Consider the following 14,856-nt stretch of genomic DNA (forward strand, 5'->3'; position numbering starts at 1 on the left):
TTCAAAATAACATTCATTTGACCCTTAAAAATAACAACGATAAATTTATTCATTTGTCTAGGTCGTTTATTTTCGGAAATACTGTAAAAAAGAAAATTACCTTTAGAATAATGTTATTATATATATTTTAATATTAAAAGGCACATGTTAAAATTATTATTAATAAAATTTTTTAATTTTTTATCTTAATAAATATAAAAAATATATTAAAAATTAAACTTTGTACTATTTTTTTAAAGAATTTTAATTGATAATTTTAATTTGTATTTTAAAATACATATTAATTAAATTCTATATATAATTAATATGTATTTTTCATATTATATAATTAATTTTGACTGTGGATAGGATTGGTGCTTCATGATGAGTAAGCATCTTAGGCTCTCTGCTAAGTCTTTTGGTTTTGATGAGTTGGTTCTTTAGGTGGGTGTTCTTCTGATTTGGTGATGGAATTGGTAAAATAATGTTTTGGAAAGAAAGGTTTTTATGTTGGGTTTTAAATGAATGAGCACACGAGGCATCGTGCGCATTCATTTAATAGTATATATGATATATAAGGTGTGGTTAGCAAGTGATGGGTTAATTTTTTTTTTATGATATTTTAGTCAATAAATTATTGTATATATAAGATAAAATTTGAACATAACACTTGATTAATCGAACTAGTAAATTAACTACTAAATCATTTGATTTGTGATGACGAACTCATTCTAATCTTATTTTTGTTGAAGCTCATCTCCAAATAACAATCTTAAAAAATTCTGAATCTCTCAAATTTATTTAGCTCAAAAATGACAAGTTGACAACAAAGTCATCAACACTTTTTTTTGTGTGTAATATTTTTCTTCGTTCTTTACCTCCAACCATGCATAGCCAACTACTAATTTCTCAGATTTATAGAGAACAGTGACCCCATTATTTTGCAAAATTTGCGCTTGCAAGTTGCAACTATCTCCTGAAAACTCTAGGATTTACTATCCCTGCCTTCCATGGCCTTTGACCATCGAATGTGGGTATAATTAAGATATTACTTCCTTGTGAATTGTGATTCGTTTTGATGAACATAAGGTAAGTTGTTAATTTTCAATACATATTTATTTTTCCATGAATCCACTTTTCTTTAAAGTAGAAGAAAATACATGATTTTGATATCTAACATGTATTTCTAACAAACTAAATAATTTATAGTCTTCAACATGAAAAATTACATTTATTTTTGTAGATCACAAACTTAGACCATCAACTACATATTCAATGGCCAAATCTAGTTAAACATGATACATAGCTTTGGGATCATTTGGACAAAAGCTAGACAGAAGGATTACCTAAAAAGGAGGAACAAAAACAGATGTTTGTGTGCGATCATTTGGAACATTTAGATGGAAATGAATAGAAGGATGTTTCAGGGTAAAAATAAATGTGTCGAAGAGATCATCAACATGACCATACTTAGCTACAACGAGTGGGGAGTTGTACATCCTTTGTGTTGTTGATGACTATGCCGGAAATGACATAGAATCTTCTTTTGTTGTGTTACTTTTCTTGTTTTATCTGTAGTTAAGTGGTACTGGTTCTAGTGTATTGAGCTCTTTTATTTAAAAAAAAATATAGTTTTGAGATTATAAATGGATAAACCACAAAACATATATTCCACACAAAAATTGAACCAAATAGAATATATATTTTAAATTGACCCTCAAAATCAAGCAAATGTTTAATATACTCAATATACTAAATGTGTCAAAACAATCTCTTTCAATTTGCTCTTCTATTGTATGAACTAGATATAAAAGTGTTGTTCATACCTTGGTCAAATTTAAAGTGAGCAAAAATCCAATCTATATATAAAAGTTCTTATCAACTTACTCGATCTTATGGAGTTTGGGATCGACGACGTGAACCTTAACTTGGCCCTGTCAAAAGAAAATGGATATATCTACTACTAAAGATAAAACTGCTCTAAAAAATGATTATCAACTCTATTATAAATATACTGAAATCTATAAATGTATTTTAAACTAAATTTACTAAAAATCTGCTTAAACCTTTGTTAGCTTAAACATTGGAATACCATTTCTATTTTCATCAAGATTTTGGATGACAACACTTTAGTACCAAAAGATATCGAATAAACCTCCCAAAAGAACTTGGACCTCTCAGTTTAGGCTCAAAAGCAACCAATTTTAAATAACTCTTAGAACAAGTGTCATCCAAAACAATATAATTATATTTCTTAACAACACTTCAGTCACAATGTGTTGATTGTGCCAAAATAATCTCTTTCAATTTATCCCCTGATGACATCTAAAATAATATACTATAAATGTTAATAAATTACTTTTCTATTTTCAGAGACTAAGTAATTATTTATTCATTTTATACAATTCTTTACAAATATTATTTCTATCAATACTATCAATTAAGAGAAAAGAAAGCCATTTATATTTCAATGTTGGTTATGAATCTAACAAATAAAAAAATATGGTTCATGTTATAACTAGTTTATGTTATACATACTAGAGGTGCTACGTACGATAGTTTAATGGAGGATTTATAAGTCTTAAAAAATGAGAAAAGCTAAGGATTTTATCATCTGTCTCAAATATATATATTATTTGTTTCCACCATACAACCGTCTATCAAATAAATGCATTAAAGACAAAATCTCACATACAGATATTATTATATAAAATTAATAATAAAAAATTATTAAATAAATAATTAATTAAATATATTAAATTATTTAATAAATTTTAAATATTAATTTCACATAATATGTATTTTTTGGTGTCTAAAATAAGGAAAGAAACAAAGCAAACACTATCTTACATTCGAACGGATGATTTGCTGGAGATCAACACAAGACTCAGACCAAATAACATGATTAGAGTTACTCTTGGCACCATATTTAGCCATCCAATCCGCAGCTCTATTTGTTTCTCGGGACACCTATTCAACGTGAACAAGCCAAGGATGAGATAAAAGTTCTTGAATCTTGTGAACCAAATATGTTATTTCAGATGAATACCCACTTGTAAGCTCATGCATGATGGGCAGAATGTCAAGGCAATCCTTTCACATATAATATCCCTCAAACCGCAATTTCAAACTAAAACCAGCCCGCTCCAAACAGCAAATAATTTACATCTGATGATAGACCAGGGGGAAATGCTTCCAGAGCAGCTCGAGATCCAATCTCCCTTAGAATCTCTAATAATACACCAAAATCCCGCTAAATTTGAATCCATATACAAGCTTCCATCACAATTAACTTTAAAACTATTGCCTACCGGTGGTTCCCAACACAGGAAATTTCGGACAGACCTAAAGGCATTGTTTCGATTCTTGTAAACCTGTAAGTCCTTGGCGGTAATTCTGGCCAAGGCAACAACCTTGTAGTTTGTCCAAGGGTTGTTAGTATTGAATATGTCATTGCACCTATGTCTCCATACCCACCAAAGCCCTGCACCAAAGGACGCCTCATTGTTAGCCAAGGCCTTCCGAAACCACTCTTCAAGAGTAGTATCAGCCGTCGAGTCTAAGATACTAGGATCCAACATATGCCAAATTGCCTTTGATCGTTCACAGTCTCTAAGGCAATGCTCCATAGTCTCCTGCGCCTTGTTACATCTCTTACACATATCTAAAGAAGCTAAATGCCGCTTGAATTGAAAGGTCTCAATTGGTAGAGCATCATGTAAGCCAAGCCACATAGTAAATTTGAATTTCTCCGAAATGTTTGTATTCCACAACCAGTTCCAATTACTATTGGCATTCCAATTTAATGTTTTCTTTAATAACCATCTGTAATCCTCCCTTGCACTATACTTTTTTGTTGCTGCAGGCCACCACTCCCACTGTGGCTCCAATTCAGTCGAACTAGGATATTTCAGATCACAAATAAACTGCTTAATCTCATGCGGAATAGGTATGGTAAGACTATCAACCTCCCAAGACACCCCTTTTCACAAGTTAGCCACCATGAAATCTGATTTAGAAATATGTACATAAGGAACAAGGTTGCAAAGCTTACCAAAAGGAGTCCACTCATCATACCAAACTGATTTGTGGACATCTCCAATATTCCAATGAAGTCCTTCCTTGAGATGCTCATAGGCACTAACAATGTTCTTCCAGGTAGCCGATGAAGAATTTCTACTGTTTCCGTTCATACCAGATTGATTCCTGAGATATTTATGCTTCAGAACCTGCACCCACAACTTCTCACTATTATTTAGACAATCCCATACTAACTTTCCCAGAAGCGCCATGTTAGCACAGGAAGTATCCCTAATACCCAATCCTACTACCCTTTTGGGAGTTATGACGACCTCCCACCTGACCAGAGGCAGACCTTTGCCAGTCGCTTGGCCTTTCCACAAGAACTGTCTCATCAAGGAATCAATTTTATTACATGCATACTTCGAAAGAAGAGAAATTTGCATTTCATAAATCGGGATAGAGGCCATAACCGATTTAACAAGACAAAGCCTCCCTGCCTTATTCAGCAGGCATCCTTTCCAACTGGAGAGCTTCCTCAAAATTTTTTCAATAACCTCCTGAGCCGTCTTCCTGGAAGCTCTGGCATGACCGATGTTAATTCCCAGGTATTTATCCAAATCATTGCAGAACCGGATGTTAAAGACCCCTGAGAGAACCTCTTTTCTCCTCTCCAACACCCTCTTGGAACACTGGGCCTTTGACTTATGAAGATTTACCTTCAAACATGACGCTCTAAAAAATAAGTCCACGCAATGCATGACCTCTATTACTTGAGTTTTCGATGCCTTACAGAAAAGCAAAAGATCATATGCAAACATTAAATGAAAGAGTCATGGTCCATTCCTAGAAACCACTATTGGGTTCCACAAACCTTGGGAAGCTCTATGAGAGATAAAGCAAGCAAGCATTTTCATACAGAGTACAAATAGATAAGGAGACATAGGATCTCCTTGCCTCAACCCTCTCTTTGGATTGAAATTTTGGAGCCTGTTTCCATTCCACAAAACTACCAACGAAAAGGAAGTCACACAATTCAATATAAGATTAATGGTAGCCTTTGAAAATCCAAACCGGACCAAAGTAGCTTCCAAAAAACGCCAATCTACTCTGTCATAAGTTTTTTCTAAATCAATTTTGAACGTCATGGTCCCTTTTCGAGATTTGGTGTTTCTCATGAAGCGCATAATATGTATAATATTTAAAATTATGATTTAAGTTTTAAAATTTTTTAATATTACAATTTTAAATAAGTAATGAACTTTACAAAATTTATACTAAATCTTAGAGCAAAATGCACAATTAAACTAAATAGAAGATAAAATTATATGATTCTACCAAATTTAAAAACGTTAATTGAATCACCGAAAATCATTTTCTTATGTAATTTGAATGAATTCTATTCGAATTAGAAAAATCAACAGTAATTTAAATTAGATCAATTCGAATTAGTAGTGATGTTTGTAATTTGAATTTGACAAATTCAAATTATACATGCATGTGGTCATAAGGTAGTTCAAATCAGTTTGATTCGAATTATACATGCATGAGAGTTAAAGTAGTTCGAATCAGAGTGACATAATTTAAATAAATTTATTAAAAAAATTATTTAAAATAAAATATATATATTTTATTTCATGCATTAAAAATAAAAGCTAACAAAATATTTAATTACGAGACTTCTTCAAAATATTTATGAGCTATCAATTCGAATTTCATATAATACATTCTTAATAACTAATGAATATTTTAAAAAAGTCTCGTAATTAATATTTTGTTAGTTTTTTTAATGCATGGAATAAAATATATATATTTTAATTTTTAAATTATTAATTTTTTAATAAATTTATTTAAATTATGTTACAAAAAAATATTTTATTCCATGCAAAATAATTTTTAAAAAATGGCTTAAAAGATGTTAGAAGTATTATACAAATTTATAATGTCCCAGTGACTTAGGTAAATACATGCATGTACTCAAATTTAAAATAAAATACTCTATATAGTCAATAATAATTTAAAATTTTAAAAAATATTTTTATAATGTAATTTAATTAGTCACTAAAACATTACAAAATTTTGATAGTACTCCTGAACAATTTTTAAGCCATTTTTTTAAAAATTGTTTTGCATGGAATAAAATATTTTTTGTGACATAATTTAAATAAATTTACTAAAAAAATTAATAATTTAAAAATAAAAATATATATTTTATTCCATACATTAAAAATAAAGCTAACAAAATATTTAATTACAAGACTTTTTCAAAATATTCATGAGCTATCAAGAATGGACGGAAGAGTATTGTATGGAATTCGAATTGATAACTCATAAATATTTTGAAGAAGTCTCATAATTAAATATTTAGTTAGCTTTATTTTTTATGCATAGAATAAAAAATATATTTTTTTAATTTTTAAATTATTAATTTTTTTAATAAATTTATTTAAATTATGTCACTCTGATTCGAACTACCCTAACACTATATGCATGTATAATTTGAATCAATCTAATTCGAACTACCTTACCACTCATGCATGTATAATTCGAATTAAACTGATTCGACCTACCATAAAATCATATGCATGCATAATTCGAATTGGTCAAATTTGAATTACAAACATCACTACTAATGTGGATTGATCTATTTCGAATTACTTAATTTTCTTAATTCGAATGAGACTCATTCGAATTATATAAAAAGATAGTTTTGAATGATTCAAGTAGGGGTACTCGAACCCGATTCTAGACCCGATGAAACCTATACACTTTCGGGCCACGATTATACCGGGTAAAAACCGGGTGAAAACCGAGCTGTTAACATTACATTACCTTGATACCTTCTTATAAGCTAGCATGTGAAAATATCTAAATTTTCAATATTCCAACCATTATTTGACATGGTAAAATTCACTTAAAAAAATAAAACAAGAACCAACTCTTCTCTAAAATTAAAACATAACTATAATCAATACTAATATTATCTAATATCACCAAATATTTAAATCAATACAAATAACACAATATTATGCATCAATTAGTCTAAAATCTTATGCATTTTAAACATAAAAACATTAACTTATAGTCTTATAATAACTAATAACACAAAATATTAAGGTTTACAATACTTAAATTCCACATAAAAATAGCCATCATCCATCACTAATAACACAAAATATTAATTGTGTATGATGACCGGGCCATCGGACCGATTTCGGGTGGCTCAAGCCATGGCCCGGACCCGACCCAAAATAATGACCGGGTCTATTTTTGAGATCCTTACCCGACCATAAACTCGGTGAAATCACACCAAATTAGCTCCTAAAGTGTTCAGAATCGGGCTATGTCTTCGGGTCGGGTCGGGCCATGCACACCCCTAAATTCAAGTGACGTTTTTGAATTTGGTAGAATCGTATAATTTTATCTTCTATTTGATTTAATTGTGTATTTTACCCTAAATCTTATGATTTGATTTAAATCTTGTTACGATTTTTATTTTATGTATTTAATTTACCTTTTTAATTTAACACAAAATTTTAAAATTTTTATATCTTAATTGTATATGAATTTCCACTTAGATCAAATTTTTTTAAAGTAAAAAAATTAATAAATTAAAAAATAAGAACTTAATCAACATTGAATTAAAATAATAAATTTAACCGTAGTTAACTTTTACGTTATTATTTTACAATTATCTTTGGCTTAGAGAACTTTAGCACATAAATGGAAGACTAGTGAAGAAAAAGAGAATCTTACGTGTGAATGTATTATTGGCTCGAATTGACAGAAGGTGTTACGTGATTGGCCACGTTGGACGCAACACACAATCACACTTGACAGTTGACACTTCCCTTCCTTCCTTCCTTCTTCCGTGTCAATCGGAGCAGCAACAAACAAACAAGGAATCAAATCACTCACTCAAGTTTCAGAAACTCACCACAACGAACACACTAAGTCACATTGTTTTCATTATTCCAAAACCCCCCAAGATCTGTGGATTCTATAATCACATCACACTCTTAAATCTCAGATCCCTAATTAACGAGCTATCTTCCATTCGTTTCATTCCATGGAGCATCGAACACCCAAGCTTTTCTTCCTCCTTCTTCTATGCGCTATTTGCTATCATTCTCTCAGCGCCATCGCCATGTATTAATTTATTTCCTTTTTTTGTTTTTTTTTTTCATTGCGAGTTTACCAAACACGGCCCAAGCGTTTTCCGTTGGAATTTTGCAAATTTTCGTTGGATCTCATTCTTAATTTTGCGCAGAAAGAGCTATTACGACGTACTTCAAGTGTCGAAAGGTGCGAGCGATGAACAGATAAAGAGGGCGTATAGGAAGCTGGCATTGAAGTACCATCCTGATAAGAACCAGGGGAACGAGGAAGCCAATAAGCGATTTGCCGAAATTAACAATGGTAGTTACTTAAACCATATACGCTTCTTTGTTTCTTTATCTATGTTTGATTCTTTGGTTCTTTGGCTTTTGCTATGCTATCATGTGTTTGGTGATGGAGCAAGTTCTTCATTTTAAGTATATATGAGGTTAGTTTCTATGTGACATCCAATCAAGTGCTACAAGGTATAAATTTTATCTTCTTGATAGAACCTGATTAGATGTTACTGTGAAAGAGTTCAGCTCATTGACACTACCTACAGTGTGATATTAGACTAACGAAGAGAGTTTTATTTTACCCCGTAGGGTCAAAGTCAATTAAGCTCTAGCCGAATTAGCTGGAATACCCTGTCCTAGATACTAATGATTTAGACTGAAAGGAGAAAAATTGTATAAATGGTGGCTTACTGCATAAGTTTTGCTTCCAACTAGTTGTCTAGGAAAAATAGATGAGATGTCGTAGCTTTATCCCTACTACCGGAGTTTAAGAATATTCTATGCCTCAACACAGTTCTTTTCAATTTTATTCTAAAACCCCCCGTCCAATTATACCCTCAGAGGATGTTTTGTTTTTTATTGTTGTCAGCATATGAAGTGCTGTCGGATAGCGAAAAGAGAAGCATCTATGACAGGTATGGCGAGGAGGGTTTGAAACAGCACACTGCTGGTGGAGGTAGAGGTGGTCCTGGAATGGGAATGAACTTCCAAGACATCTTCAGTAGGTAAGTCTATAATCCATGCATACATACTTATCTTCTACACATTGACTTACTGGCCTTAGTAGAAAACCTTGTATCTTATTTCATGTTGAATTTGACACTGTGAATGAATATATGCATGTGCTTGCAAAAACAATAACAACCAAAACTCTTTTCATTACATTGGAAGTATATATTATAGTTAGTTGCTTTTAATTCCCAATATCCGCATGCGTTTTAATTGACGGCCTGACCTCGCCCTCTGACCATTTTTAGAAGTTATGTTCATCTGAGGAACTTTTTCAAGATCATAAATAAGCAAAATGCGGCAGCATTGAGTTTGTGTTTTTTCCTGCTACACTTCATTTCATGATCATAACAACATCATGAATTCTTCTTTCAGTTTCTTTGGTGGGGGTCCAATGGAGGAGGAGGAAGAAAGGGTTGCAAAAGGTGATGATGTGATTGTTGAATTGGATGCAACCCTGGAAGATTTATACATGGGAGGTTCCCTTAAGGTGAGATCATGTCTAGCTAGTGTTTTGGTTCCATGCATAAAATTCATATGCCTATTGTTAAGACACATCCATCACTGAGATATGGGATATTAGCATGACACCATCTACCAACTTTTATAACATCTTTTTTGCCAAAGATAGATTCATATGGAATTAAATTTAATACAATCAGTTTCACATGAAGTTACTCTTATACTGACTAAATCAACCCATGAAATGAATTAGAAATAAATATTAGCGCCATTGCATAGCAGAACTGGATTTGGTGCGGCTAAAATGATTCATGTGCACATCACACTTGATGTCATTCACCTTTTGCACATTTTTCATTTGCATATGGCAGAAGATTTTCCTGGAGAATTCCCCCTATTGCCTATTCTGTTCTATTTGTTCAATAAGCTGATACTGTAGCACACAGGCATGGAAAAGTTGTAGATTATCACACTAATTAACTATTGTCTGCCTACTTGTAGACCATTTTTTGCTCTTTTAATTTACATTGTAATTATCAGGTTTGGAGGGAGAAGAATGTTATAAAGCCAGCACCTGGGAAGAGACGCTGTAACTGTAGAAATGAGGTTTATCACAGGCAAATTGGCCCTGGGATGTTCCAACAGATGACAGAGCAGGTAAACATCAATGTTGAAAGATTGATCTTTTCCTTCTTTTCTCTTTTTCCTGCCAACCTCCTCGGCAAACAAATGTTTAGGATACAGATTTTATATTTTATGATAATAAACATAAAACATTTCTTGGTTTATGGCATCTGTCTTATATGATTGAAATTTTTAGTCAGTTTCAAGCCAAGTTATTTTTCCCCGTTTTATGGGGATAGATAGAGAAGATGTTCCGCTTTATTTTATTCTTGTCAACATATGTGAAGTTTTTCACTAATCTCTGTTGATTTACCTGTTAGGTCTGTGACCAATGTGCGAATGTTAAGTTTGAAAGAGAAGGTTATTTTATCACGGTTGATATTGAGAAAGGCATGCAAGATGGGCAGGTACGCTTTCTCACATGCATGTGTGTATCACCTTTTAAGCAATAACCAATCATGAATATTTCGTGTTTTGTTGCCTATTTTCATATAAGTTTTTCTCTGAGGTATGTCTAATTATGTCTTATCTAACTTTTGAAGACAAGAGGCTACATTTAGATGGTAGAATTAGAATTAACATGTAGTTTATAAATCTAATATTAATCCTACTGGAATTGAAATTTGTTCAAAATTTTATCATTGTATGTTAAAAAACTTTTGGTGGATCATTCATGAAAAGATAAATTTAGCATTTTAACTTCTAACTGTATCTTAGTCAAAGAAAGTTTCTGGGGTGAAATTTATTATCTTGGTTTTATATATCAAGGGATTTTATTTGTAAAGTAAAAAAAAAAAAGTGTTAAAGCTGCAGTTAATTGTCCACAAAAAAACTTCTATTAGAACTTGAAATGGAGAGAGAGGCAGACAGAAAGATTTCATGTATAAGAGAAACAAAGAAGTTAATTGATTGTTAGGTGTCCTAGGTTAAACTAAAATTTTGGTACAATATTTTACATTGCTTGGTGCATCGGAAAGTTAGCATTGTTGAAAGAGAATTGTCCCCCAACCCCCCCCCCCCTCCCTCTCCCTCTCTCTATAGTTATTGTTGAAAGAGGAATGTAAATTGGTTTCACTTCATCTCCACCCATTTTTGTTAATACTATTCTTAGGCCAAGAATTCGGTAACCCTCTATAAAGAGATGTTATAGATAGTCCTTTCAAAATCAATTATAACTTCAACCTCATCATTTTTATCCAAAATTTAAAAAGTTCCCCCAAATTTTGATATTTTCTTTTTTTAACCCAACATTTGTGGCCTCCATGGAGGCTGTCCTTCAATCAAAGGGCTTCTCACTCTCTCAACAAATCCCAGAAACTAGGGTGTTTACTCATCACAAGGCTTGAAGCATAGATTTTTCACACCAAAAATCAAGAATTCTTGATGGTTCTTATCTAACAACAACAAATGGATTATTCTCTAAAACCATTACTAGGTTCCCCTCAAAATCCAATATTAATAATGGGTCACAAAGGACACAACTTTGTTCCACTACAAAGTTGAGGCTACTACAGTTGATGGGTTTGCTGGTGATGTTGAGGTTGAAGTTGAAAAGCAAAACTTTGTGAGTATTGAGTTATCCACGCTCAAGAAATTGTTCTATTGGGGTTGATTTTCTTTTCCTTGTTCAATTACATAATCCTAAGGGGTATGAAAGATATTCTTGTTGCTAATGCAAGAGGGAGCAGTGCTAAGCTCATACCATTCTTGAAGACATGGGAATCTTCCCGTAGTTGTTGGGTTCATCCTTTCATGTTGTTGTACACAAAATAGATCAATGTTTTTATCAAAATTACAAGCACTTTTTTTACACTAGTTGTTCCATTCAGTCCTTTCTTTGGTGCCTTTGAGTTTGTTTTGTACCGCCTCACCAACTACATCCACAATGAGCAGCAACCTTCTTAGCATTCTGGGACAAGCTGAAAGAAACAATTAGACTATTAGAGTGAAAGGGAGGAAAGTTTGGTTAAAAAGGAAAATCAATCCCACTACATGTACACCCATTATAATAAACACTGTTTTGACTCTAGTATTTCCTTAACAACCATACGTGGGTTCTCTTTGTTTTGTTAATTAAAAAATAATTTAAATACGCAATTAATTATTAACAACTGTATTTTTATATGGGTGTCAAGAGTTTTTGGTGTACATAGTGTTTTTTCAAAGAAAATACATAATTTAAGAGAACATTTGTAATTTCGGATAAAAGGAGTTGGAGCTCAAATCATAATTATTTTCGGAAGAGCTATTGGTAATATTTCTTTTGAGCGGCTACTGAATCATTGGCCATCAATGACGGGAAAGTGAACTGAAAAATGTTTTCCCTTCATCAATCAAGCTCAAAGGAGAAAAGCTTAGAAGCTTTCCATTTGACTCCATAGTCCAAATTCATACCCTTCCCATTTTTCACTTTAACTAGCATATCCTAAGTAACCAAAGTTATTAAATAACTAAGCCTTATCTTTGTAACTGGACTTGGTTCCATTGGTTAGACGAGGCCATTGCGTTTTGTTATAAATCACATGTACAGTTTTGCATGGACTGTGTAATGCAGTTTAGTCACAATCTGATTTTTTGTCCTTTTTCAGGAGGTACTTTTTTATGAGGATGGTGAGCCCATAGTTGATGGAGAACCTGGAGATCTAAGGGTTAGTAACATAGTTTCTTTTTCAATTTATATAGCAACTGTTTTGCATTTTATGTGTGCAGCATTCTCACAACATAGATGGTATTTTGAACAGTTTCGAATCCGAACAGCACCCCATGACATCTTCAGAAGGGAAGGCAACGACTTGCACACAACAGTCACTATAACACTGGTAAATACTTTTCTAGGCTTATCAACTAATAACTGAACTTGCTGGCCTTGAGTATGTTCAATAGGTCCATGGCATATATTAACTAGTAAATTACCATTTTACTAACTCTTGGCAAGTGGAATCAATGATTTTGCAACAATTAGGACCTGTTTGGTTTTTGTTTCCATGTTTTATTTTCATTTTCGGTGTTTTCTATTTGGTAGAATTCAGCAAAAATAGTTAATTCAATAAATTCCTGTTTTCTATATTCATTTCCGGTAGAAAATCTGAAAATAGAAAAACCTTGGAATGAGAATGGAACCAAATACTCAGTCCCTTGGCTGCTTTGTTTTTAGTGTCCACAAACCTCTGCATTGTGAAGTTTTTTTTTTCAACCTTTATCTTCAGGTCCAAGCCCTTGTTGGTTTTGAGAAGACTATTAAACACCTAGATGAGCATCTAGTGGACATAAGCACCAAGGTAAGCAATGAGATTTTCTTGTTGCAATTCTAATTGTGCACATAGATTAAGCAATGATTGAAAAATCAATATTGACTGTTGAGTAATTATTCTCAACTTCTCTCTGTAAAAACAATATTATCTGTGTTTTTTCAATGGATAACTATTTGTGGAAAAGTAAGATTTTCAAACTGAATAGTTATATTGAATTGGAGGTAGATAATGTAAAATTATAAGAAAAGGCACAGATGTAAGACACCTCTTTTTTTTTCTACCATCAGGGAATCACAAAGCCAAAGGAAGTGAGGAAGTTCAAGGGAGAGGGAATGCCACTACATGTGAGCACAAAGAAAGGAAATCTTTATGTCACATTTGAGGTTCTATTCCCCACATCATTAACGGAGGAGCAGAAAACAAACATAAAAGCAATTCTTGGTTAAAATACAGGATGATTCTTGTTATCCCATCCTTAATGGTCCTTTTTAATGTAACATGATTAGGTAGTAAATGTAACAGACTTGGGCTTCTTGCCCACTGCCCCCCACCTACCCCCCTCCTCCCCTCTTTTTGGTTAGCAAAGAAATAGGTAATTTTTTCCTTAGATATTGAGGAGCACGCTATTGTCATTGTTGCCTAGTAATTCTGGTGGCGGTGCAATCTTGGCGTGCTATTTCTTTTTGGTTAAGATACCATTGATATATTAACACCGGCTGAAAAGACATGATTACATTAGCTTTGTGCTATTTAAATCATTACATGAGGCAAATAGATAGATAGTTCATATTCAATTATTGTTGCTCGTATGCAAGTCATGCTTGATCACTGACATAAATTACAATGTGTAATGCATTGCCAAGGACTTTATTGTGTTTTGTTTTTCTTTCTGTTTGTTATTTAATAAATACATGTATGTTCATTTGATTAGGAATAGCTTATTTTGATTAAATACTTTTCTCCAAAAAGTTCATGCGATTCAAAACTGAATTCCATTCAAGATCTATTGCCACAAAGCTCAGGTACTTTGGCTGCAACCTGCAACCAACTTGACTAGTAATCACCATAGCATAGTGACTATTAACAGTGAGCACCACAAACGCTGCCACTAATATTTATGCTTTATTAAAAGTAAACGCAATTCTCTTGACTTGTCTTTGCTTTTATTTTATCTATTTATTTTGAATTTAGTCATATCCAATGAGCAGTATTGGCTAGTGGCTACATATCATTAACGTGCGTCCTTTCCTTTTGATAATCCTGATAACTAATGGCAAGTTAAATCCTACTTTAATCACTGAAATTGGTGAGTTGCATTGATTAAGTCCCTAACTTTTCAATGGTTATAATTTGGTTTCCTAGATGTAAAAAAGTGTACCAATGTAGTCTATCGCATA

At 32.5% G+C, this 14,856-nt stretch overlaps 1 protein-coding gene across 1 annotated transcript; it reads left to right on the forward strand.

The window, feature by feature from the left end:
* The first annotated feature begins 7,890 nt into the window (after positions 1-7,890).
* Positions 7,891-14,389, forward strand: LOC130948574 (dnaJ protein ERDJ3B). Its single transcript, XM_057877347.1, has 10 exons — positions 7,891-8,148; positions 8,270-8,418; positions 8,983-9,118; positions 9,498-9,612; positions 10,125-10,241; positions 10,529-10,615; positions 12,797-12,856; positions 12,950-13,027; positions 13,415-13,486; positions 13,747-14,389. Exons 1-10 carry the CDS (start codon positions 8,069-8,071, stop codon positions 13,903-13,905), a joined length of 1,053 nt encoding a protein of 350 aa, XP_057733330.1. The 5' UTR covers positions 7,891-8,068; the 3' UTR covers positions 13,906-14,389.
* The last annotated feature ends 467 nt before the right edge of the window (positions 14,390-14,856 follow it).

Source organism: Arachis stenosperma, chromosome 9 (assembly GCF_014773155.1).
Source record: "Arachis stenosperma cultivar V10309 chromosome 9, arast.V10309.gnm1.PFL2, whole genome shotgun sequence".
In the NCBI taxonomy this organism is placed as follows: domain Eukaryota; kingdom Viridiplantae; phylum Streptophyta; class Magnoliopsida; order Fabales; family Fabaceae; genus Arachis; species Arachis stenosperma.

Coding starts and splice junctions, on each gene's coding strand:
- LOC130948574 (XM_057877347.1), top strand. CDS start 8,069: ATGGAGCATCGAACACCCAAGCTTTTCTTCCTCCTTCTTCTATGCGCT. Junction 10,616..12,796: donor AAGGCATGCAAGATGGGCAG/GTACGCTTTCTC, acceptor GTCCTTTTTCAG/GAGGTACTTTTTTATGAGGA. Junction 13,028..13,414: donor CAACAGTCACTATAACACTG/GTAAATACTTTT, acceptor CTTTATCTTCAG/GTCCAAGCCCTTGTTGGTTT.